The sequence below is a fragment of the Bolinopsis microptera genome, chromosome 11 (genome assembly GCF_026151205.1).
Source record: "Bolinopsis microptera isolate Bmic1 chromosome 11, MBARI_Bmic_1.0, whole genome shotgun sequence".
Classification (NCBI taxonomy): domain Eukaryota; kingdom Metazoa; phylum Ctenophora; class Tentaculata; order Lobata; family Bolinopsidae; genus Bolinopsis; species Bolinopsis microptera.
Genome location: NC_087082.1, coordinates 11,022,918 through 11,048,238, shown reverse-complemented (window position 1 = coordinate 11,048,238; position 25,321 = coordinate 11,022,918). Strand labels below are relative to the sequence as shown.

Sequence of the window (25,321 nt, the reverse complement as noted above, 5' to 3'; positions counted from 1 at the left end):
AAGTTTACAGGTGTTGAAAACATCGACAACGACACAACAGAAGCTTTGGCTACCAACCGAGTACAGTGGAGACATATGTTACGCCGCCAACGCGATGTGTGTGATGCAGGCCACTCCAACGACTAGGAGGAGACCTTACCATGTAACATGTATGTAACATGTAACAGATTATCAAGGAGGTCGATATTCAATTATTTTGTTAGCACGTACTGCGCAAGGGTGGTATTTTGGTTCGCTATCTTTTTGGGAACTACTACCGATACGACGGGATTTTACTCGCAACGTCTGAACCCGATGGTGTAAACTGGCGGATTAACCAACAGAGCTTCCTTGCCGTAGTGATATGATTAAGAGTAGAATTACTTGTTCGTGCTACAATTTATGATCAGTATCTTGATAGAGATCATATCAATGCAACATCTCGCTCTATAACTGTCTAGTAGGTACCTCGCATATCTAGTTGTTATCAGGATTGACCAACCCTTACCAGCTCAATAATATTATGCGGGTCTGAAGTTATTGGTAATCTTCTGTCACACCTATGGGAACCGCCCGTCAGTAAGTTATTACATCTCGATCCCGGATCAAGAGTTCACAATGCCAAGTGGTTTGCCCTTGACCGTTATTTTAAGAACATCGCTGCGTTACTTTTAATTCTCAGTTCTCCTATAATTATATGAGCTGAACGCTTCTTTTTCGTCTCATGTTTTACTCATTTTCAGATGAATTTTATCTTTAATTACAAATTGGGGACACGCTTTTATAAGATTACAATGTACGTCCACATCTCTTAATCTGAAATAATTGTTACTATAGATACTTAAATCTTGGGCCCGACGGTTTAAATCACACTGGCACCTGCAATCTAAAGTATAAGAAGTTGGTTCACAGCAGATAAATTGTGTATTGAAGCGCTGCTAAGTTGCTCCCCTGGCAGTCACATACCGTGTTTTCGCTATCTTTATCTAGCTGCCACGTTCGCAATTCAATTTGTTTTGTGTGAACGGTTTGTTCGCAAACAACTCGGCAATTTTGTTAGTCAATTCTTATTTTATCATTTTATGGTTTAATAGTTATTTTTTACATTTTCATGGTTTTTGACAAAATTACTGTTTAAAAATGTATTTGTGATCAAAATTATTGAATTGAGCCCAGGCAAAAATTTTGGAGAATAGGATGGTCACGGCGAGAGGTTGACGAATGTTATCGCCAGATAACATAACGTAATTCTAAAGTAATTCTTGAAATAAGCACTTTAGACTTTGGAGAATTGGAGCATATAACCATGTTGATAACGTAATCAACATATTTTTCATTTTCAATCTCTAGAATAGTACGAATTTAAATTTTTTAAAGAATAGTTTCAAGAATTGTCAAAAAATTGATAACGTAATATCATAATATGTGAACGACCTCTAACGACAGTTAATTCTCAAAGAAACAAGTCAGAATTCCTCCTAAACACCGTCAACCGCTCACAAGATGCCTGCGTATAGAATCTTGCTCCTCATACTTCCCTTACTGACGACAGTCCTCTCTGACAAGCCCCATATTGCTCTAAAGTTTGGAGATGACATTGGAAGCTACATAATGATATCCCCGGATATGTCACCCCTGGAGGAAAAGGTGTCCATCTGTGCCTGGATCAAGCAGCTTAGCGCCATATCTCATATAGGAGGGTGGATTCACTACAAGACTATTGAACATCATGATGGAATAACTCTCTCTGATAACCTTGTATGGGCTTATATCGTAGGTTCTCCCATTCTCCCACACAGCCAGAAACCAGCACATTCACAATGGTACCATGTTTGTCTTACGTGGGCATATAACAGCGGAAAAAAGACCCTATATTATGATGGTGTTCAGATAGGGACTGCCTCTTCGTCTGGCGCGAAGTTCTCTGTAAAAACCGGCTCTCTTGTTTTTGGACAACATCATAAAACCTACAAGATGGAGGCTTCTTTTTCTGGTTCACAATATTCATTTGGAGGTGAAATGACAAAAGTGAACATCCTGAAACGAGAACTGACCGAACAAGAGGTAGCTAAAATGTACGAGTCAGGGATCTGTTCCAACTTCGAAGAAACGTTCAAAGAAGACATTCATCTATCCTGGGAGACGCTACTTTCCGATAATACCGAAAAACATGGAAATATTGTGAAGTTGAGCTTGACCTGTCCTGACCACACACACAGCCAACCACCTACTGTCATACCTGCCACTCCAGAACCAATCACTGCTGTACCAACCACTGCTGTACCAACCACTGCTGTACCAACCACTGCTGTACCAACCACTGCTGTACCAACCACTGCTGTACCAACCACTGCTGTACCAACCACTGCTGAACAAACAGAAGAATCTGAGGGGGGCTGCAACAACCGCTGGTCAATTCTCCAACAAACTGAATTCTATAACAAGGTTTTTATGGTTATTAAATTCATTAACAAAATCTGTATTTTGTTAAGATTCTTAAACAATTATTTTAGATAATTCGATTTTAATTAATTAAACCAGAGGTATTAAAACAATAATAAAGGTTATGCCTAGGTTTATTGTGACGATTCTAGACTAGATTTTGTATCAATTTAATCAGTATTATACATAGTTTGTATATACATTTATTGCTTGTTTAATTTGTTTTTTTGTGTTTAATTTACGATTATTTGTATCTGAGATTCTGCGATTAAATTTATTTTGTTGGTTGTAATGTTGTGATATTGCATAATTTATTGTAAATATAATATATTTTTCAGAATTATGTAATGTAACGTGATGAAAATATTTTAAGCGGGCATATCCTGTCCAAACCCAGGATGCACTACAAGAAGAATTTGTTTTAACTTGTATGAATGAAAAGCATTAATACGTCAAAGTCACATGATTTCAGGAAATCGGAACGGATCTACTCCAAGATTTGAGGGACATATGGGAGCTGCTCGCCGAGTTCGAAGGACATCAAATTGATGAGGCACTTATAGCTCACCTTATAAAACATCACTGTGCAAATGAGAACCTAACAACTGCTGAGGAAGAGGAAACTGATGGTTGTCATAACCGCTGGGCCATCCTTCGGTCCTCTGATTTCTTTGATAATGTAAAAACTTGAAGATTGAAGTATTTTAAGCTATTAGATCAGACGTTTTAAAGAAACGTTATGCTGACGAACGTAACGGCACCAATTTCTTTTATGATATTATGAAATCTAATTAATTTTGATTTCAGATCGTCCGTCTTATCCAACCCTTCTAACAGAGACTCATTAATAAATAAGTAAAAACCATCTTAAATGAGGCATTTCAGGCAGTGACAATTGCTATGATGCAAGATTTGAGGGGACGATGGGAGCTACTAGCCGAGTTTCAAGGGCACATCATTGATGCTGCTCTCATAACTCACTTGAGGAAACATCACTGTCCCACTATAAAACAACGCTAGGTATATTGTTTTTGGTTTTGTGCGTAATTTTAACTTAAAAAGTCATTTAATTAAATGTTCCGACAGATTACCGAATTGACCTTTTTATTTGCTGAAAACCTAACATTTCATCACATTTCAATAGGAGATGATTACCATGTTCTCTCAATTCTCACGTTAATATGTCTTTTCCTGCAGATTTACGAAACCAGTGGAGTGATAGAGGAGTTTTTCTTACTTGGTAAAGTTGTTGCGATAAGAAGCAAAGACGTCGTCTTCAGTGCTGCCATACGGCAGCAGGTTCCTCTGATGGTACGCCATCTGAAGGGGTTCACCAGTGATTAAACTTACCATCACTTTATTATCAACAAAGCAATAACACTGAAATTCTAACTCAATAGTTGAGTAATTTTGGGGTTTGGGAATTGGGGTACTATAAATTATACAAAGATGAGTTTATTTTTGGAGTTTGTTAAGAAAGATATTGAACTGTTAAGTTTTACCTTTTCGAACAGACAGATACACTCCATAATGAGATCAATATCTTCAGGGTACTTATGAATGTTACCCATTGCTATCTCTGGTATTCCTTGTTCGATAAACCTAACAAAGTAAACTGTAAAGCATGGTTTGGAATTAAGAAAGTTTTTGTTCCATGAACCATCCTTGGTGGTACAAAGTAATGTGTGTCATAAGCTGATTCGCTGATACAATCCCAGGATTAGAACTCACAAATAAACAGTTTCATCGTTGGTAAGAACAGTGAGGAGTCTTGTGATGTGAAACTGTATGGCCTTATTTTCACTGTGTTCTTCTAACAGATCTTTGAACAGCTGAAGTCGTCCCTTAAGCAGAATGTAGTCATCCTGAGGGAGAGTGCATTGTTCGTTACATGTAATATGCGTAGTTCGTTTTTCATGAGACTGTAATTATCATAGTAATAAGTATATGTTCATTATACACACACACACATTATTACTAAATATCGATTTTTTTTCATCGTCAGTATTTGTCATGATATCCCGCCTTTATCTTGCCTTTTTATTGAACTTGAAGAGATAAGACAGAGACATAACTCCATTTTCAACCAAATCAACGTTCGACCTTAGTTCTGATAAAGCCATTGTCACCTGAAAAAAGAGAACAAAAAACTTTTAAATCAGAAATATAATATTTTTTGTTGCAAATCATTCGCTTTGTTGATCAGAAACAAATCCAAACTGATGGCAAGATAACTAATAACGAATGTTAATGCGCAGAGTGTGCACTGCCCCCCCCCCCCCCCCCCCCCCCGCACTATAATCATGATGATAGTGTGACTCACGTGGTTGCACCATTTGCACCTGTGCTTGCTTATCAGGGCACCGTGGTGGTCACTCTTTTTAGCGATCATTCCCAGCGCTCTGAACCCCTCCGCCTGATAGATAACATGCAATCACACTACAATCACACTGCAACACACTAACAATTGAGAATAACATTGATTACCAGGATTCTAAATACAATTAAAAACAATGTGAGAATTAAGACATAGCTGAAGAATCTGACCATGACAACAGGGTTGTTCATATACTGAGGCTGCTGGAGAGTGCTGATCAGGCACAAGTACACGCTTTCATCTACGATCAGTTTTATCCCCATGTCCATGTCGCACATGTTCCCGAACAGTCTGAACCCGAATGTCTGAGGAGTGTAAGTAGCTGTAAACTGTTTTGAGCAGCTACATTGAACTTACTCAAGAGCGTCTTGTTATCGTGCAAGGGTAAAGCAATTTTCGAGGAAGGCACAATGTAAAAATAAATATATACAGGGTGGGCCAAAAGTCAGTGTGCAAACGTTGGCCTTAATAGCTCAGTCACTGAGTGCCAAATTGAAATAATTTGTTCTGGTATGACTTTCTACCACCACTGGTTCGAGAAATTTGTAAAATCGAAACATATTTGTGTTCATTTTTTTCAAAAGAAGGTTCATTTTCGCATTTATTTGATAGTTTGGCTTATCAGATCGAGCCAAATTTTATTGAATTGTGTTTGGCCATTTAAATTACGTTTGCCCTGAAAAAAAGAGAGTTCTAGCTTCTCAGATGACCGAGATATGAACCTTAACGAGGTTATTCATTACGTGTGATCAGGTGATTGGTTTACCTAATCACGTGATTAGGTGACCCCGTTAACTACCCCGTTAAACATTATGGGAATCGTGAAGGCTGCCCAATTAAGGTGTCGTGTCGCGGTGTCACATAATCACCCAGTCAATTTTGTTAACGAGATACAGAAAATGCTTGATAACTTCGTCATTTCTGATCCGTTTTGCCTCATATTTTCAGATCATATGCAACATTTAATGATCTACCGTCTCTGAAAAAATTAGACATCTAGCATGTTCGGGGAGAACAATATAAGTGTTTTAATATTGAATGGGCGTGGTCTGAAATATTCGAATTTTCAAATTTTGGTGACGGGAACCTCGAACCAGTAGGTACAGTAAACCATCTGCAAAGCAACAACCCTCAAATATAAAACACGGCGGAGGTTTAAGACCCAACGTTTGCACACTGACTTTTGGCCCACCCTGTATTATATAATAGCATGTTCAATCTATAATGCTCATAATTATCCATAGTTTAACTGGGAGACTGTGTCACCTGTATTGAGGGGTCCGTCATATGGTTGAACATGTACTCTTTTATCTGATTAACAGTGTTGTAACGGTTCATCTTCCTCCAGATACTGTCATCTGATTATAAGAGAGATCACGTGTTACGAGACAACAAAGACATGCTAACTTATACTTCAGTATTCGGGTACGGGATAACTACCATCTTAAAACTGAATTTTGACTGATTTAGAGATTTCAGGATTACGGCCATTTTGCTCAATCATTGGTTATCCAAACATGGACTTCCGAGCCTTCCTTAGTAAAAAATAATTAATTTTTAATTAATAAAAAACTTAAAAATTTAAAAATAATTAAAGAAACAAACCTACGGAAGTAGTCGTCAGGGCGTTATTGAGTAACGTTAGCAAGTTTTTGAACTGGACCACGTCTCCTTCGCTCTGATCAGTAACCCGGTCAGTAACTTGAAGCAATAAACAGCAAGTTATCATATTATACACTCCGGCGAATATACTCAGTTACCAAGTGATTATAACCACCAGAGATTTAAGTCAGGTAAATAAATACTTCGGGTTAAACCTGGTATATACGGCTGATAGAGCGGAGAATCTCGTCGTATCTGTCATGTAATCCCAGTCCCTCACTCATCCTTCGTCCTGAGACGAGAACAGAATTATATGATATTGATATGGTCAATGGTCACACAACGATAGATAACAATGATCAGTTAGTAATAGTTTGTTCCTTAAAATCAAACTCCCAACTCAAGTGGGTGCTGTTAGATCCATGCTAGAAATAAGTAAGGTACGGGACATTTTTCCAGAAAGGAGATATAGATGGAGAGCGGGAGGACTTTATCGCCGTCAATTTTGGGGATTTTTGATTTTAAAGTTTTCCACCTTCGACAGTTTCGGCAAAGAAAAAGAACATTTTCAACACAATTTCATACTCATAACTTCATAAACATGCTTCACATTACCATCCTCACCACCAAGCTCCATGTCACAGGACACTCGACTTACGCAATGTCTCCAAACTGGTTTCGAACTCATATCGCGATATCGTGACCCATCCCCCGAATATCATCAAATTCAATATCGTCAGTAGAAAAATTTGCTAAATTATTACCAATTACAACTTTTTCGCATTAGCCATGTTACAAATGGTCATAAATCAACAAATTGGTAACCTAATATGTATCAAAGCAAATATTAAATCATACATATACTGTATTTTTATTTCCTCCGCAACACCTAGTTCAAGACTACATTTCTTTATTAGGTTAAATCGAGTAAATAATATCGGCGAAGTCACAATCAAAAGTAAAAGCGTTTAATTGCGGTCTTTCAGCTTGCTCTCGGTGTTAAAAGCAATGAAATAGCAAAAAGTAGTGAAAAACATTTTCAGTAACTCAAAAACATGCTGCACATCATCACCACGACCAAGCTCCATGCCACAGAAAACTCAACTTACTCAATGTCTCCAAACTGGTCTCGAGCTCTGACCGCGACATCTGGACCCATCCCCCTGACACATCGTCAATTGCAGTACCTCTCAGCTCGTCCATCTCCAGCGATTGTCTGGTGGCAGGTAGTGGGCTGTCTGGTGGTTGTCTGGTGGCAGGTAGACTGGTTCGACCAGATCTCGCCCTTCCAACTTCAGGTGAAAAGGTGTTACCCATAGTGAGCGGACTTCAGGTTAAATGAGGGTGCCCTTACACAGTGTTACAGTGTTACAGTGTTACAGTGTTACAGTGCAACATATATCCGGATCTTATGGAGAGTGCCCAATGCAGTGTTCATGTGCCAACGATAAAAGATTTGGGGGAGATGTAGATCTTACTATTTATAGTTTTTGGAAGCGAATGATGCAACAAGATGACGGGAAAGATATAAGTAAGAAAACTACAATTCCAGTGGATACATTGTAACCCACTTGTACCTGGTAGGTCTCGGTGTAGATTCTGATAATGAGTAGCACATAGAATTTGGGAATCGGGACTGTTAACAGAAAAAAAAGTTTAGAAATTGCGTTTGGCTGCAAAACTTTGAAACACATAATTTAATTTTATCATTTCTAAATCATGAATATCATCTAAAATATGAGCCTCGTTGCGATATAATGGCATAATCATACAGAACTCACCAGTACAGGTTACAACTTACATTTTCAGAACCTCGAGTTTAGTTTACCTAATATTTATAACAAAAACTTACCTCTAGGTTGAGCTGATTGTATAGCAGTACAATTTACAGTTGAATGTTTATCCTCTCTCCCAAGGCCAAACTCATCACTCGAGTTAGACCGTGCAAATAACGGGTCTGCAGGAGAGGGGTTTATAACTTATATTATTTCAATAAGTTTAAGGGATCGTTTAAATATAAGGTAAGCCTACTGTTTGCCATTTTAGAAGCCCTCCGTAATTGCTATTTACACATGGCTATTGCGTAGAAATTAAACTTGTGTAAGCTTTTACAAACCCCTCCCCCTAAGTGGCGTACGTAATATTTGAACGATCCCTAAACAGTTAACACTACAGTTGGAAGACTGCTGAGTGTTAAGCAGCACTTGCATCTCAGTCACAAGTGCAAGTCCTGCGCATGCAATCGCACTGACCTGGTCCATTTAATGTTTTCAATATCGGCACATATACTTATAGAGGCCGAGTGCCAGCAAAGTTTGTTAGCGATCTTTTGATTTACTAGATTTAAGATTTGGTTTCAATTTCTAATGAGCCAGGTCAAACGCTGATTTTCAAGTCTCAGTTTAATACGATTTACGAAACGAACTTAATTCAAAACTCAATTAGGTCAGAATAGATCAACTACGCCTAGAATTATCACGGAACAGAGATGATAAGTGATAACCCCCGGGCCCCGACTTTTTTGGATTTCAAGAATATAAACATAAAATTCTGTATTCAATTTAAAACATGTCACATGGATAATTTGGTATTTCATGCACATTTGAGATTGAAACATGCATTCATTGCGAGCGTTAACCCACGGTACTGCATTTCACGCGAACAACAAGTGAATTTAACTCACCAACCCCATTATATATTTTAACACGCCGTATGTTCGGAACCTGCTGTTTTCTCATTCTACAGCTTACATTTAAATTTCTCAATCATCAGCACTCCTCGTCTGGCCTTCACGTACGACAATTATACACATGTATTTCTTAGTGAATGTTTAACGTTTAATTAAAATGCATTTATAACGAAAATATTATCTAAAATGACAAAATCGAGATAAATCATCACTACATTGGCATAGAAATAATTCAAATTCAATTACGCGATCGAAAATATGGAAAAGATATACGGGAAAATCATTACAAAAAGTGCTCTCATCGAGCAATACGACATGTAATAAGAAGTTGTCATCACAATCATGAGAATCTATAACTTATCGTTGATGTCACGAAATCAGTTCGAAATACTCATCGTTCAAACATGTGCATACTGCATAGCGCATACTGTATTTAAGATCAAAGGACAGAGAAGATCAGATTTCAAGTCCTAATTTTCGAGCTCAACACACAATAATATCATTTCGTTCTTTACACATAAATTATTTTACGTAATCAAACTATGTAGTATGTACATGTAAACATATTCTCAACTGTAATATACATTGAGCTGTGGAATGAACAATTCCATGTATATTGCCTACTTTGAATTCCGTGTAAAATGAACGTTCATAATCTCAGAGATCGTACAAATCAAGCATCAACATTCCACGTTAATGAGACCACTCAGAGAAGCTTATTAGTAAGATAATATCAAGGTAGGACGGGTCACAAATATATCAATTATCTGAACACATTGAAGTCGAATCTAGCTAACCACTTCGACCAATCGACCGAATTAAAATACATGAACTTCCTGCACACATGAATGAACCAACACAGTTAACGATTTGAATCGCACATACACAGTACACAAAATACAAACGAAATAAACCTAAGGGTAAAGTCTGTTTCCTTCGGGCTGTCCATGGTAAACTTAACTCCTATATGAAAGTAGGAAGATAAATTTGGGCACTAGAAAATATAGAAATCACGTACGGCAAAATGTGTTATATTGGTGATGAATCTTTACATGTGGATTAGGATATTCATTATTCATGTGGCTACAGCTTGACATTAGGAGGATTTCCTCTGTCAGTTCGATGAGTGAGTGAGTCTTTAGTAACCGAAATGGCAAAACAGAGCCATAACTAGCTGTGACACATTCGTTACCAGTCAGCAAAGTGTGGAGTGGTTTTTTATGGGAGAGAAACAGCAGAATTCCATCAAATGTTACTGAATGAAACACCATGTTACACATTCCGTTATTATTTGATAGGATTAAAGTTAAATACAGCTTATCTATATGTCATGATGTGGTTACACAGGGCAGGTGTGTAAAAGAAGAAAACTTAAAGCCGGATAATGTTCTGAGCTTCTATACAGTAGTAGTAGTAGTATACTGTATACAGTATACAGTATACAGTATACAGTATACAGTATACAGTATACAGTATACACAGTATACAGTATACAGTATACAGTATACAGTATACAGTATACAGTATACAGTATACAGTATACTGTATACAGTATACAGTACACAGTACACAGTACACAGTATACAGTATACAGTATACAGTATACAGTATACAGTACACAGTACACAGTATACAGTACACAGTATACAGTACACAGTATACAGTACACAGTATACAGTATACAGTACACAGTATACAGTACACAGTACACCGTATACATTATACATGGGGGTGTGTTGATTCACTATACTAAAAGAGTTCCCCTCGTAATTCTGAGCAGTAAGTATTATATGGTTAAGGATCATTCAAAGAGACAATGTTTTTCTTATAACGATGTTCTAAACTATCTGTTGGACGATGAGATACGCACAATAATAAGCCAAAAGGGAACACAATATCTCATAAACGTGAAACAGAAATTATCACAGAAAACACATACAAGAAACCACATCGCACCGTTGAAGTTATTGAGAGAAAAGTGGGAGAAAAAGGCGGAAAATAGTAAGCATTATCTTAGAAACTTGACACGGCATAAAAACAAATGCAACATCTCGAATACAGTCGTGTATGTTTCACAATGAAACTGTTCAGAAGGAACCTATTTTCCCATGTCCAAGTATTATGTGACAGCGCTTTATCTAAGCTGTTGTTCAATGTACTCTCAATGTGCTCTCAACGTACTCTCAATGTACCTTCAATGTACTCTCAAGAAATAGCGCTTCCAACGCTAAGTATTCATTAACGTTTTGTTAGCCGTTTTAAAATGTACTGTTATCTCTGAACATATACAATTTACAACGGGCCCTGGCAGTGGACATTATGACTGACATTTCTGTGATAACTTCCCCAGGACAGTTATATTACAAAGTAGTTCTTCTTGACAGTTGACACATATTTCCCTCAATTTACATTATGTGGTCTTATGTTTATTTGAGTTCCCGTCTTATGTTCCCAGCAATCTAATTTCTCCACCAAACATTGGTTTACAAATGTATAAACCTTAGAGAATCTACACGAGCATGTTAGTTGCAGTACACACAATAAGTTACCCTGTACTCGTGACGAAATGAACATCTTGGCTATTGGCCATACCTGAGTACAAACATATCAGATAAAGCTCAAATAACCTGTAGACATTATACCAATATACTAATAATTATCCCAAAATACATGATATTAGATTGTTTTTTTGTCTAACTAAATCAATGTTATTGTAGACGCTATAATTCGCTTCATTTCATCTTGTAACTTCACACAAATAAATACTTTCTGAGAGGGACGAGTTTTCACCAATATGAGGTAAATCAGTTGAGCTTGATAACCGAGTGTCGACATGTAGGAACGTTCACTGAACATAAGGCACAAACAGATGAAATTCACCCAGAAATCTTGAATCCCTTCTTCTGTTCGTTCAGTATTGAGCACTCGGAGCGTTTATTCTGAAATCATTTCCGAACACCGCAGAAATGTGCACAAACATTATAATAACTCGCAGACCACAACCCAAAAGAAGACTGATGGAATGTTCCTTGGAACGTTAGCTGAAATGTTCACCTCCTTACTGTCAACATATCGCAATATGTGATATAAACGGAGCCGAGAAGAAGTCCAAACAGAGAGATTATCATGGGGAAGAAGACGTAGTACCAACTTAGCTCCGGATACTGAAATCAGGGAAATAGTTAGTATCAGATATCAAAAAGCAATATAAATCAAGTTAAAAATAAAATCGTTGCAGTGAGATATTTATTATCTGCTAAATTTTCATAAAGTAAGTAAGTGATAAGCAGATGATTATTCTCAAAGTAAGAAAGCCCAAAACAAGATTAATCTATCCCTACGTGACGTCACAATTATATCTGTGACGTCACACTTCTCTTGATTACGTCACAACAACATAAAAAACCACAATATATCAATCTCACCGTTCCCTTCTTAAGACATATAAGGATCTCTGCAGCCAGTTTAGAGACGAGTAACCCAAGATACAGCACCACAAAGAGAGGGGTCTTCACTTTTGGGGGGCTATTTGTTCTTCCCTCCTCACTTCGAGACCGCACTATCTGGGATTTGAGTCAAACGTTAAATATCAACACCGATTGTGAAACAGTTGATATGAATTATGATTATGAAGGAATGGATGAGATGTCAGATTTATTCAGATAAACCTTCCAGGACAGAGATGAAGACACTGATGTTAGCATACGTCCGGGATGGGCGTAATCTAAGTTAGATAGTTTTGGCGCAAAAATAGATCAAAACTCAGAGATCAACTGGCACCCTGGCCAACTGAAACATTTAAGACGAGGATCTAGAAGTGATTATGTTATACTCACAAGGAAAGTCTCGTAAACAAGGGGTATAAAGAGGAGTGCATTGATAATCCATACCGGGGTGAAAAGTAAAAACCAGTTCCACATGTGTCCCTTGTCAACCTGAACACAAGGAAATTTTCAAAAACAATGTCTAAATTAAATGTACCTTGTCAACCTGAGGAAATTATTCCTAATTTTTCAGCGATCTTTGATAGAAAATAAGCTTCGTGAAAAATAACCCGTGTTTCTATTCGAGCTTTTCATCTAGAAGTGAAACAAATTACTCATAGTATGGAGCTAGGGTGTGAAGATATTTTTTTAAATAATAGAAATTACGAAACGATAAAGTCGTTGCAAACGGTGAGTAGATAGATCTTAATAACTTACTTTGATACATAGTAGGATAAGAAATATTTGCTGAATTAGTACTATGTGGGACACACACTTCAGCTTCATATCCGTAAATCGAACACGAGCGATATCGTTAATTGTTCTTCACACCATCGTATACATTATATCTAGAGTGAAACATCGATGTAATGAACTTTTACAATATAGGCAATAGTTTTTATCATTTATATCTTGGGAGTTTCATGAAACATAGCGAAATAAATTATATTTTGGCAAACTTTCAGCCCTCAATGAAACTACATGATACCTTGTAACATTGCAACATTGAATTGAAAGATAATTGTTAATTATTTCCATTTTAATAGCACATTCTGTGGATATAAACATTTGAAATCGTTTCGCAAAAAACTATTTTACAAAATTGTACAAAAAAACATGGAATTTAAACAGCTTTGTTCCACAAAAAATTATAGTACTTCGACTATGTCACGCCCGGACGGTAGATACATACAGAAGACAGATGTAATTGTATGTCTAAGCCCAGTCTGGCTTAGTCGATTATAATAGATGCACACATGAATAAAACAGATCTAGCCGTAAGCCGACAGATAAAATGAGCAAAAAAGAAGAAACAAGCAGAAAATTCCCATCAAAATCAAATAAAACCCACAAAAGAACTCAGGGTGTCACGTATCCTTACAATGTCAAAATCATTCTTTCAATCATCAAGTGACGTCATCAATTCCTCACGTGACGTCATCAATTCCTCACGTGACGTAATCTTACATCCAAAACGTCACCAATGATCCCCAAAAAACATGTCATGATCAGTACTCGAATTCCCGTTGTTAATGTTACTTATCGAGTTCAGATTATTCTGAGCAGTGTTGATAAGTGAGTCCAGATCGAGTTCAGCGAGTGAAGGTTCGATGTCACCGACGGAGTACATGCTGGACTCGGTCAACATGCTATCAGGATGAGTGTAGATGGTGGAGTCAGAGTGCGGGTTCGGGTACTGGTCATCCGGCATCTGAGGGATAGCATAGGGTTTGTACAATGTGCGTGTATACTGTATAATGTATATATTATATATTATATATACATTATATATTATAATGTATATATAATACATTGACTATATATAGTCAGTTTTTTTGTGGGAATTTATCGATTGCTAGTGCTGCGTTAAGCATCACCATTAACACTTCTAAATATAATAGGGGACAGCATTTAATTTCACGTGCCTTTAAGTTTAAATAAGTGAAGACTAATTACGTTAAATACGTTTATAGGTGATCGTAACAAGTAATGTTTTTGGAGTTTGTTTGGCTGCGATTATAAGGATAGAATTAGAGATGTGAATTATGGGGTTATTATTGAGAATTACAACTTTCCCAGACAAGTTAGTTAGTTACTCGGAGGCTCTCTCCACGAAACTTAGGGACATGTTCTATGGGGCCGCACTGGAATTATTACCTCGTTTGCTTCTAAGACACATGATTTTAGCCATACAATATTATTGGTGGTGAATTACTTTGTATTCATCGATGGAAAGTATACAGTGTATACTTTCCAGTGTATACTTTCCATCGATGAATACAAAGAATATCCAGAACAAAATGTATTTGTGGCTGCGACTTTCGGTACTGAAATCTGGTTTCTCTCAGAATCACGGAAACTTTAATTTGCTTACACTGAAGATATATTCGCTTATTGTTGACAAACCTCATGTGCTGCAGTAGGTGAAACATTAAAGTCGGAGCAGTCGAGCGAGTCAAACAAGTCATCGTCCAGGTAGGGGGTGCAGGGTGAGTTTAACGTGCTGCCAAAACTTGAATCTGGGGACAAAACGAATATATCAATCAAATTCATTTCTAGCGAAGATTACATTTGAGCGAAAAGATCATTGTTGAGTTATCAAGAGATGATAGTGGACCTTATATCTTCAACAACCATCGAGCTTAGGAGCAATCCCACTTACCGTTGCTAAGTAACGGCGCAGAATGATGTCTAGGTAGATCTACTGACACGCTGATGTTCTGTCTAACATATGCCGTGTCGGAAGCTCCCATCTCACGTTTCTGCGAAATGAACAATTTAAATGATATCAATTATCTAATAAACAAATTTTATAAACCAGAAAATTAGTTCGACTAAAAAGATTGTAACGTCAGTACCGAAAACTCATGACAACAGGATACACCTGCCTCTACCAAACATGACAAACCCTTTTAATACTGACCTGTATGTACTTAGAGAAAACTTGATTCTTCGGCTTATTCGGATACAGAACTTTCAAATCCGGGAGCCCCATAATGCGCTCTGCCAGAGATATGTAAGACAAGCCCCGGTGGGTGCTGGGCTCCAGATGGAGTATCTCACCCGGAGATCTCCCGCCTGGTTCTTGGTGTAACCAGCTGGCACTTATACCCCCTACCATGCTGTCACTAAACCTGGGGTTAGTTGATTTTTGTTTAAAGACCGTCAACATATAATATTTCATGTATCAATAAATTTTATCGTTTGCAGAAAATAAACAATAATTAAGTGAAGCTAAAATCAATTGGAGACAGGCAAATCTATTAAATTTTTATAATAGGGCAATGGTGCCCTGAATCATACTCTTATAATGGTCAGGATTAGAGCAGCATCAGACGGTCAAGGAATTAAATTGGTTGAGATTGAAGTTGTGAGCAGTACAAACTTGCGGACTTGTACCTTAAGATGAAGGTATTAGGTTCACACTTGTATAACAGACTCTGCACCTCATCCTTACTGATGAAACCTTCAACCAGCCCATCCTTCCACAAGTCCCTCAGACACTTGTCTATCAGATCGTAGGCACTGTAGACCCAGTCCCAGAATGAAAACGCTCGGTCTGCTTGGTTCTCCTTAGCAAACACTTTCCACGACACAGTATCCTGAGTTATATTGTATTAGACACGAATAAGTTATTTCGATTATATATTTCAGGAGTCAGGACCATACACTGAGCGGTTCTTACATGAGTATTCGTGCTGTGAAACAATAACAACTAATAAACAAACCAAGAACATTACCTTGTCTGACACGTGATCACTCCGCAAGAGTTTCCGGCCCAAACACCTAACATTGTTATCGGAGAGACCTCTCCCAGTCTGCATCTTGAACCAGGACGACAAAACTTTGCCAAGTTGGGCCCAAGTGACTTCTTCGATTGGTTTCTCACCGTTTTGACAAAAGGAGTTGTCCCAGATCACTGTTGCCTCCGCTAATGCTATCTGTGGAATCATATCGTAGACAAATGTTTTCATTAAAGCTGTTAATAAAAACTTCGACATGCAAAATAACCTTCGTATAATGAACAATTACAATATACTCATTAAATTACGAAAAAGCTGCTTTCACTTCAAAAAATCTGATAAAACTCCACAAAAAACTCCCTTAAAAGTTGTGCTGTACCTGTCTGGTGTGAACAATAAGAGCTAAACTAGGACTGATGGTACAGAGAGTGATACTCTGCTCCTCCGCTAGGTGGAGGGAGAGTGTGGAGGTGAAACATAGTCCGTACCTCTCCTCCCCCGCCTTGTCCGCTGAAGACGCTCTCGTGTACCTGTCATAGTCCTCGTTACAGCGGACTTTAACACGTGACTAGTTCTTAAGATTTTAAAATATTTTGGTTTTTAAAAGGTAGCTTGAAATTCAGATGGGTCGTATCCCTGTAAAATGTAGCCAATTTCAATGGAAAAAGTTGGATAGTAACTTTTTGAGCATGAGTTTCTTCATGAAGAGTTTGACTGAGTTGGTGGAGGGGTGATGCTCCATGACATTGCTCCCGTTGAGGATGTCACCACAGCCGGTCTTGTTAGGTAGCACCTCTCCAGACAGGATGTCCTGTATCTGGGAGAAGGACACTAGCGTACACGTGACCTGCAATACTACTATTAGAGGGGTGTTGTAGTGGGCATAGAAATATTATATCAAAACGTTAAAATCAGATTAGATAAACACATCAGTTCCAGTACTTCCTTACCTCTGGTAGGTTCATCTTGATACCGAAATGTCCGCCAACCAACAGTCTAAGAGTAGCTGCGAACTTGGTGTCTTTCTTAAGAATAGCCGAGGGCAGCTCCTCAATAACCAATGCGTTGCTTACTAGGTTCTTGATAAGGTTTACAACCTGTGAATTAGAAGTATTTCTAAAAGCTGATAAGGTAGAGCTAAGAGGAATGAACTAGTAATTGTAGTAATACCCTGTATTTTGTTTTAAAATCAACATATTTCCAAGGTTATATAACCCATACTCTGTAAACGATACACCGTGTAGTACACAAAGTGAAACTCAATACAGGAACATTCCTTGTGTAACTTACATATTATTGCCCAGTCAAATCTTTATTTTTTTTCTTTTTTTTTTTCTTTTTATTTTTTTTTTTTTTTTTAAATATGCAACCTACTAAAACCAATGGGGCCCTCCCCGGGGTCATTACTCTCGCATTTGCGAGAGTCGTCCCAAAGGTGTGAAAGTAGGTCAAGATCTGTTCACACCAAGCCCTAGCATCGCTATTTGCTGACCATCTGCCTTCACTGACGGTATGTTTTTAGAGAGTGGAGGCCGACCGTCAGCTTGGGATGCAGGGCCAAGTGGTCAACAACGTCAAGGCCCCCTTCCACATGGGCCATGTTGGTTTTGGCAGATACTGTGGTAATAAGATATGAAGTGAATGAGTGAAATGAAGTGATTGAAAAGGGTGTAAAAGAGGAAGAGCTTGTAAGGTAGTTTAGGAATGGAAGGAAGCAGGGCATGTACTACAAAAAACAGTTAGTAGTACTGTAAGATAGTAACAATAACCATTGATAATAAAATAACAAAGACAGCAATATAAATGGGGTGGACAATTTGCCCTAATCGGCCAAGATCGACACAATAGAACTTTTGTGGCCTATTTTGTCTCCTGTAAGTGAAAGTTTAAGAAGTTTGATATATCCCTGCCAGATCGGCATGTCCCCTGCCTGAAATCTTTTGCTAATGTACCATTTGGCAACAATATTAAAATAATTTATAATTTGTGAAGTGTGATTACAAACTATAAAATTAATTTTATTGGGGTCTTTGTAATTTCTATCGATTTTCCTTTTTATAAAGTCTTCAAGTATTGTGATGAAGCTATTTGTGTGGATACAATGGAGATAGATATGAGGAATTGTTTCTAAGTATGTGTTACACAGGCTACACATGGGAGTATAAGTATCTGTAACAATTTTCATTTTGTGTCTCATGTATCTACACGTCGTGATCCTCATTAAAAGTTTGTACTGAAATTGAATCAACTTAAAATTTTTAGATACTAAGAAAAATAGGTTGCTAAGAACGACCGCCCATTCTATTGGTTGATTATTTAGGTCAATAACCCATTGACGTAATGGGGACAGCTCGTTTGGGCAGATAGAGTCGTACATTTTATCCCGAATTTTACTTCCCTTCACCTGTCCAGTTACAGAATGTAAAAATTTAAGTTTTATATTTGAGTCAACAAACTCAATATTCCTTGAGTTAATAGTGGGGCAGTTATATCTCCGTATCCCCATGATAATGTTACAGTACTCAGTTTTGGAAATAGTATTTGGAGACAACTCCCACTTGTTAATGAACATATCGTAGTTAAGGATTGTACTTTGGTCTATAGAAAGGAAATCTGAGATGTAAAATATTCCCTTATCAATCAGATGATTGTTTTAAAGTTTGGCCCCGATGTCGGTTATTGCTTGGTTGTACCACACGCAGTGATCAATAGAACCCAAAGCTGCATTTACCGAACTTATCTTCCACTCAGTGTAACAATTAAGGACGTCTTGAGTAAAATGGCAGTTGGTTTTAGCGAGACCGTTTTCTACGGAGATGGTGATATGGTCAGGAAATTTCAGCTGCATAATCATAATATCTTTCCAAGTGTGGTGAAAGGAATTATTTAGTAGCTTGGATATGAGGCTGGTTTTAAGACCTATAATAAAATCAGATAAATAAAAAAGTCCCAGGCCTCCATGTTCCTTATTTCGGGTAATAATCTCACGTTTTACTTTATCGCGTTTGCAACCCCAAAGAAAATGGAAAATAGCCGTGTCAAAGATTCTGATAAAGGAAGCATCCGGTCGAGGGAGAGGAGAAACAAGATATGTTAATTGGGAAAAGAGAAGGGTTTTAATGACTGTGCATTTACCCATAAGCGTCAAATCCCTCTTGCTCCATCGGTTTATCCAAGACTGAACCTTAATCAATTTATCATTATAATTACTGTTGACAATATCCATCAGTGAGCCATCGTTCATATAAACTATACCCAAAGCGGTGAAGTTATTTGTTATAAAATCATAGCCGTATAAACTTTGAAGGGATTCTAGTAGAGTTGTATTAAGACGAGCTCGACCTAAAGGAATACATCTAGTTTTGTCGATGTTAGCTTTACACCCCGAGCACTGAGCAAAAGTTCTGAGTTCTGTCATAACCGCCTGTACACTTTCAATTGAAGTTTTCAGAAACAGATCAGTGTCGTCTGCAAAGAGACTCTGTAAGATTTCCACACCTGATATGTTAAGACCCCTGATATTGGGATTAATCTGAATTTTATTCGAGAAAGTTTGGGCCACAATCAGAAAGAGAATAGGAGACAGTGGACTACCCTGGTGCCCAGTCAAATCTTAAGTCAAGATTTTCTACATTTTCCGACCTTATCTCGGAGTGATATGATGGTACTGACCTTATCTCGGAGTGATATGATGGTACTGATCTTATCTCGGAGTGATATGATTGTACTGACCTTATCTCGGATTGATATGATGGTACTGACCTTATCTCGGAGTGATATGATGGTACTGACCTTATCTCGGAGTGATATAATGGTACTGACCTTATCTCGGAGTGATATGATGGTACTGACCTTATCTCGGAGTGATATGATTGTACTGACCTTATCTCGGAGTGATATGATTGTACTGACCTTATCTCGGAGTGATATGATTGTACTGACCATATCTTGGAGTGATATGATTGTACTGACCTTATCTCGGAGTGATATGATTGTACTGACCTTATCTCGGAGTGATATGATTGTACTGACCTTATCTTGGAGTGATATGATTGTACTGACCTTATCTCGGAGTGATATGATTCTACTGACCTTATCTCGGAGTGATATGATGGTCATTGATTCGTCTGGACTGTTGGAGCTGATGTCTTTTACGGTGTTGTAGTGCCGCACAGCCAGGCGAATCTGAAACAAAATTCCGGCTCACAAAATATCATTTATCTTGATCTTACATATTTTATTGACTAATACTCACCACTAACAAATACGTGACACAGAGAAGGAAGGGTTAACATTAGACGGCAGAAGTGAATCCAAGAGTATAACCAGAATATCATGAAGCTAGATTGTAGGCAGTTAGAACAGCTGATGATGAGGTTAAAATGAAACATATAATTTTGACAAACCTGTTGCAAGCAGGTTTCTAGTTCAACCACGTGACTTTTAACTCTAGCTTCTACGTCGTTTATATTCACTTGAGCTTCAAATCCTACCTTAAGAAACGAACAATTAGAAACTCAAACTACAATCTTAAATAATTGTGACTATTCTAATAAGCACTATCATTTCAATCTTATTTCGATACATTTTATTCGAAACAAAAACCGTTGCTTCCTAGAAGAATTTAATATTTTCCTAAGCCCACCAACAGACCCACCAACAGACCCACCAACAGATCCATTAACAGACCCACCAACAGACCCATCAACAGACCCACCAACAGACCCACCAACAGACCCACCAACAGACCCACCAAGATACTTACAAGCGCACGACGTTGAGACAGCTTATAATCAGTGATATTCTGCAATATCATCTCGTTCTGTACGCACAACTTGGCCACTGTAGTCTCAATACTGCTCCTCAAATACCGTCGAGCTTGCTCGATAGTTTGGAGATGTTTGTCCAGGTTTCCTTGCAGTCGCTTCATCTTGCTCTGCATCGCTACTCTCTTGTTGGGCGACATTTTGTTCAACACGTCTCTAAACATGTTGTGTTATTGTTCAGACAAATAGTTGAAAATTTAACAGTCATTGTTATAGATTACATACTACAGAGCCGTGATATCTTATAATAAGTCTTATTTTTTATTTCAAGTTATTGTACTGCTATTTAGATAGTTTTTTGAGCTTCTTGCAAGTTACCCCAGCAACCTCCGAGTTACCCCAGCAACCCCCAAGTTACCCCAACAACTCACTTGGTGTTCCCAAGGTACTGACATATAATGTTAGCACTCTGCCCCCAACTATCCAGATTAGTGAGGGTATTGGAAATGGCAGGGAGTCCTCCGGATCGGGACTGGTTCATGTCAGGGGTCATAGGTGCACTGAGTGGGGTCATGGGACCACTCATAGGTGACATGCACTGCTGCTGAAACTCTTCTGTTAATAGTTTGTGTTCCTGAAAAATGTGGAGATTAATAATAAAAATATAGCTGAATGAATAATCGTGTGATGTCGGATGTGTGGTAAAAGCCATCAGGGTGCAATAGTACCTTAGAATTAGCAGCGAAAACACAAAAAGGATGATAAGGAATTTGACTATAACGATAAAACTTACAGTTTGAAGGAGCATGCTGAGAGTCTGAAGAAGAAGAACAGGGTTTTTACCGTACAAGTTAATAAGCTGAGCTCTGCACTGTGATAACTTGTGGGACGCCAAAACCAGATCTAACTGACCAGTATTCTGCAGCTCAACCACCTGACGGTATTAATAGTTTAATTGTTTAATCAATTAATTGACCCTGCAACAAACATAAAGGTATTTGACCTCCATCTTACTTATTCTGATATCTTGGTTAATTTCCAAACCCCGAACCCGCGAGATCCTCTTACCTTAGCGTCGAGAGCGTTGATAAGGCCAGCTAGTTCCTCCTGAGCTCGTGTTGGAGGTAACGACATCCAAGACCTGGATTCGATGTAATGAGCCAGGTGGTGCCGAACCTGAGAATAGCTGCTTTAACTTTTAGTAGTTTAAACTATTTCGATTTTGTCAAGGAACCTTGTTTTTCTCTAATAATTCTATGATAGGAAGGATGTCAATCATCCTGTGTTCTTTATTAGAAAACACATTAATGCACAGACTTGTGATGCTCCTCTTCAAACTATCTGACGATATCAGTCGATAAGTGGTTAATAACCACTTATCAACTGATATAACCACTGGTTATCAGAAAAGGATCCGATGAGACTAGATCCGATGAGGATTGAGGATAGGACAAAGGAACATATCACATGACAATATTATCACGTTTTGTGAAAAGTGATCAAGACACGTTTCCAATCTAAGCTGAGGAACTGAGCGACTTTTGCTACGCTATAATTTATAAATTTACCGCTGAATTAATAGAAGATAGATAAAATTGTTGCCCGCATAGGATTAAGGATAAAACGTAAACTTGTATAATTTATTAACCAAATGTTATATTCAAGTAATCCTAGAAGCTAATGAGGTTAAATCACAAAAGCTGTATATGACAATTACTGACGAAAATTCCGCCAGGAAAGTTAACTTTCGTACCATTCTATGAGGCAGGTCAACTCCCTACAACCATACAAAAAGGACCATCTCATTCTCGACATTATTCTTTCTTGACTCAGCCCGAATGTTTCTGTTTTATCTAACACTCCTGATCCTGGCCTACTCCGTGGAGCAGTCCTCGGCTCACGGTCCCGCCACTGCTCTGAGCTTTGGCAACGATCTCCAGAGCTACATGATGCTGCAAATGGACATGGAACCGGTAAAGGAAGCCATTTCGGTCTGTTCGTGGATCAACAAGAAAACAGGTGATGATGTTCATGATGCCTGGTTCACGTACAATGCACCTTCCAAGATTGATGAGATCTTAATTGGAGGCAGGATAAGGGGTTATGCTATCATGAACCAGGATAATATAGAGAACAGCCAGGCCGTTCCTTCAAACGAATGGCACCACGTCTGCATAACATGGGGGCATAAGACTAAGACCAGGGTACTATATTTTGATGGACAGGCAATAGCACAGGAAGCATCTGGTAACGTAAAACTGACCATGGGAGGATCAATAGCTATAGGACAGTTCCACCAGAAGGAGACAATGGAAGCTATATTCTACGACGGACATTCTTTCGGAGGTGAGCTCCTAAAGCTTAACGTCTACAAGAGGCAACTGGAAGCTGGGGAAGTAGGAAAGATGTTCTCCGCAGGGATGTGCTCCGATTTCGAGGAATCTCTACTTGGGGACGTATTCTTGCGATGGGAGACCATACTCTACGCTACTGAGAGGCACGGAACGATCACTGAAGTGCCGATTACATGCCCTGGAGATCACTGGAATGTGCTCTACTTCACAGACTTCTACAATAAGGTTAGAAATGGACAATGGTAATATTGTTGACGTGCCAGTCTAAGAGCTCAAAGATTACTCATGAACTGAAATTGATAATTCCATAGTAGTTATTTTTCAGCTGCAGTTATTCTAACTTGCTTATCTGCTTGACACTTGCGACGATGATAAAACATTTAAACCATAAAACTGCGTTATTATAAATTACAGGTGAAATTTAATAAGGTGACCTAATTTCGTAAATTGTAACTTTTCGTATCCCAGGTTGTGGACGATGAGATTCTGAAGAGGATGGAGGACCAATTCGAAGTTCTTGAAGAATTTTTCGGCCACAAAATAGACGACCCTCTCATCCAGCATCTCAAAGATCACCACTAGAGGGACAGTACAGCTAGAGGGGAATAATGTTTTGGAACTTTTTATCTTTAGGCAACGGAGATGAATAGTTCCTTGACATTGAAGCGTTGAATATCCATTGTTTCTCGGGCAAATATTTGTGAATTTTGAAAACTTTTAATTTTAGTATGATTTTTAACAAAAGGTTTAAAACGGCATATTTTTGAGAAATTTGATGGAAAATCCGCAAAAACTTACATTGAAAATAACAAAGTTATGTGTGTTTCAATTTGTTATTATAGGTACATTGCGAAGTGCTTAGATAAAAGTGAGTTGTTTATTTCCAGACTTGGTATGCGCATGAATATTGAAAATTCTCCAGAAATTAAATCGTGGGAAATCAATTTATATCGTTTACGGAAATGCAGTACAAAATGATTTTATAGGTGCATTTTTGGAATTCATTTCCTGATACAGTACTTAACAGCAACTGTATTTTCCAGATTACCTGTTGCCAAGTATGCAAAGTCCTGACCTCGATCATATCTACAAAACTCAACCAAGCCCTCTTCGAAGAGGGCTTGGTTGTAAGGGATAAACATTGCACTTATTATAGATCTAGATATTGGAAGGGAGTTGAACCATATTCTTTCTCAAAACACGACAATTTGAACAATAAAAACCCAAAATCACTGTCACGTGTCAAAACAAATATAGTACACTTCCCCACCAGTACCCATATATCTATGAACCCTAAATCAATAGATTGACTAACGTCGAGAGGAAAGTCCTTGTCTCGGTAGAGTTGTAAAGCTCTGTTAGGCTGGGTCACGAGAGCTCCCCATTGTGCCATATCTCACTTTCTGCTATATCTCTTTATTCCTGGTCTCTAAAGAGCTAGCTGCCTTAGTGCCCTGTGGGTTTGGAAAATGTAGCAAGAATCAGGGCTATAAGAAATTAAGTCTCACAGGGGCGGAGTATATCGCTGGTGTCAAATATTCATAAATTTTAATGGTAAACTTATTGAGTGTTTGGGTATCAGGGTAAGGAATCTTATATAATTATTAAGGTTTTTGAGGAGAAATTCTTTTTAAAGTGTAATATTTTCAGAGTTTTGGCAAACCTGTCAGAGATTGCACTTCTCTTCTCAAAACTGATTACACTCCTGTCCGATCTGAAACTAAAGTAACTATCACATCAATAGTGGAGATTGGTACGAAGTTCCTGTCTTTTTTACCAAGATAACGTCATGAACTTTTGGTGAACTTTTCCATCAAGCAGGAATCTCGACATGCTAGGATATCAGAAATACTGTGAATATTAAGTTATGATAGTTTAAAAATA

The 25,321-nt window shown here is 38.1% G+C and overlaps 5 protein-coding genes across 7 annotated transcripts in view; 3 read left to right on the top strand and 2 right to left on the bottom strand.

Moving 5' to 3' along the window:
• The window catches only part of LOC134823628 (leucine-rich repeat serine/threonine-protein kinase 2-like), a 44,416-nt gene extending 30,992 nt beyond the window's left edge, over positions 1-13,424 (bottom strand). Inside the window, exons 1-15 of the mRNA XM_063835162.1 lie at positions 13,292-13,424; positions 12,926-13,024; positions 12,515-12,652; positions 9,084-12,253; positions 8,253-8,357; positions 7,510-7,692; positions 6,616-6,692; positions 6,404-6,476; positions 6,065-6,156; positions 4,969-5,103; positions 4,745-4,837; positions 4,458-4,550; positions 4,153-4,286; positions 3,924-4,023; positions 3,659-3,741 (exon numbers count right to left, since the gene is read on the bottom strand). Of these exons, the coding sequence (XP_063691232.1) occupies positions 3,659-3,741; positions 3,924-4,023; positions 4,153-4,286; positions 4,458-4,550; positions 4,745-4,837; positions 4,969-5,103; positions 6,065-6,156; positions 6,404-6,476; positions 6,616-6,692; positions 7,510-7,692; positions 8,253-8,357; positions 9,084-9,138 (1,223 nt within the window). The 5' untranslated portion in view covers positions 9,139-12,253; positions 12,515-12,652; positions 12,926-13,024; positions 13,292-13,424. The remainder of the gene's footprint in view (positions 1-3,658; positions 3,742-3,923; positions 4,024-4,152; positions 4,287-4,457; positions 4,551-4,744; positions 4,838-4,968; positions 5,104-6,064; positions 6,157-6,403; positions 6,477-6,615; positions 6,693-7,509; positions 7,693-8,252; positions 8,358-9,083; positions 12,254-12,514; positions 12,653-12,925; positions 13,025-13,291) is intronic.
• LOC134822799 (protein ABHD13-like) overlaps positions 1-25,321 on the top strand; it is a 948,842-nt gene that overhangs the window by 687,339 nt on the left and 236,182 nt on the right. The gene's annotated exons all lie outside the window — the stretch shown is intronic.
• LOC134822836 (calmodulin-A) overlaps positions 2,625-25,321 on the top strand; it is an 82,074-nt gene continuing 59,377 nt past the window's right edge. The window contains exon 1 of one of the 2 annotated variants that reach the window (XM_063834105.1): positions 2,625-2,630. The gene's annotated coding sequence lies outside the window, so the exon portion shown is untranslated. Of the gene's footprint in view, positions 2,631-5,299; positions 5,304-25,321 lie in introns of those variants that run through there. The other variant, XM_063834104.1, reaches the window with a different exon arrangement.
• On the bottom strand, positions 13,560-25,290 carry LOC134822830 (signal transducer and activator of transcription 5A-like). 2 transcript variants are annotated; one of them, XM_063834095.1, is made up of 17 exons: positions 25,101-25,290; positions 24,753-24,891; positions 22,152-22,259; positions 21,877-22,017; positions 21,515-21,717; positions 21,079-21,299; positions 20,724-20,806; positions 20,410-20,502; positions 17,268-17,414; positions 16,998-17,164; positions 16,697-16,847; positions 16,315-16,515; positions 15,974-16,176; positions 15,498-15,708; positions 15,237-15,336; positions 14,981-15,093; positions 13,560-14,285 (listed from the first exon to the last, which is right to left on the bottom strand). In XM_063834095.1, exons 2-17 carry the CDS (start codon positions 24,828-24,830, stop codon positions 14,052-14,054), a joined length of 2,454 nt encoding a protein of 817 aa, XP_063690165.1. In that variant the 5' UTR covers positions 24,831-24,891; positions 25,101-25,290; the 3' UTR covers positions 13,560-14,051. The 2 variants fall into 2 exon arrangements, with proteins under 2 accessions (XP_063690165.1, XP_063690166.1); XM_063834096.1 differs by having other exon boundaries at positions 20,724-20,810; positions 21,083-21,299; positions 25,101-25,273.
• On the top strand, positions 22,828-24,250 carry LOC134822833 (neuronal pentraxin receptor-like). Its single transcript, XM_063834102.1, has 2 exons — positions 22,828-23,662; positions 23,906-24,250. The coding sequence occupies exons 1-2, from the start codon at positions 22,922-22,924 to the stop codon at positions 24,017-24,019; spliced, it is 855 nt and encodes a 284-aa protein (XP_063690172.1). The 5' UTR covers positions 22,828-22,921; the 3' UTR covers positions 24,020-24,250.

What these genes read in the sequence shown, in the direction of transcription:
- LOC134822833 (XM_063834102.1), top strand. Translation starts at nt 22,922, where the DNA reads ATGTTTCTGTTTTATCTAACACTCCTGATCCTGGCCTACTCCGTGGAG. An exon ending in TCACAGACTTCTACAATAAG is followed by an intron (nt 23,663 to 23,905) that starts GTTAGAAATGGA and finishes TTCGTATCCCAG; the next exon opens with GTTGTGGACGATGAGATTCT.
- LOC134822830 (XM_063834095.1), bottom strand. Translation starts at nt 24,830, where the DNA reads ATGGCACAATGGGGAGCTCTCGTGACCCAGCCTAACAGAGCTTTACAA. An exon ending in CAGTACCTTGGGAACACCAA is followed by an intron (nt 21,300 to 21,514) that starts GTGAGTTGTTGG and finishes CAACATGTTTAG; the next exon opens with AGACGTGTTGAACAAAATGT. An exon ending in TGCGCCGTTACTTAGCAACG is followed by an intron (nt 15,094 to 15,236) that starts GTAAGTGGGATT and finishes TTTTGTCCCCAG; the next exon opens with ATTCAAGTTTTGGCAGCACG.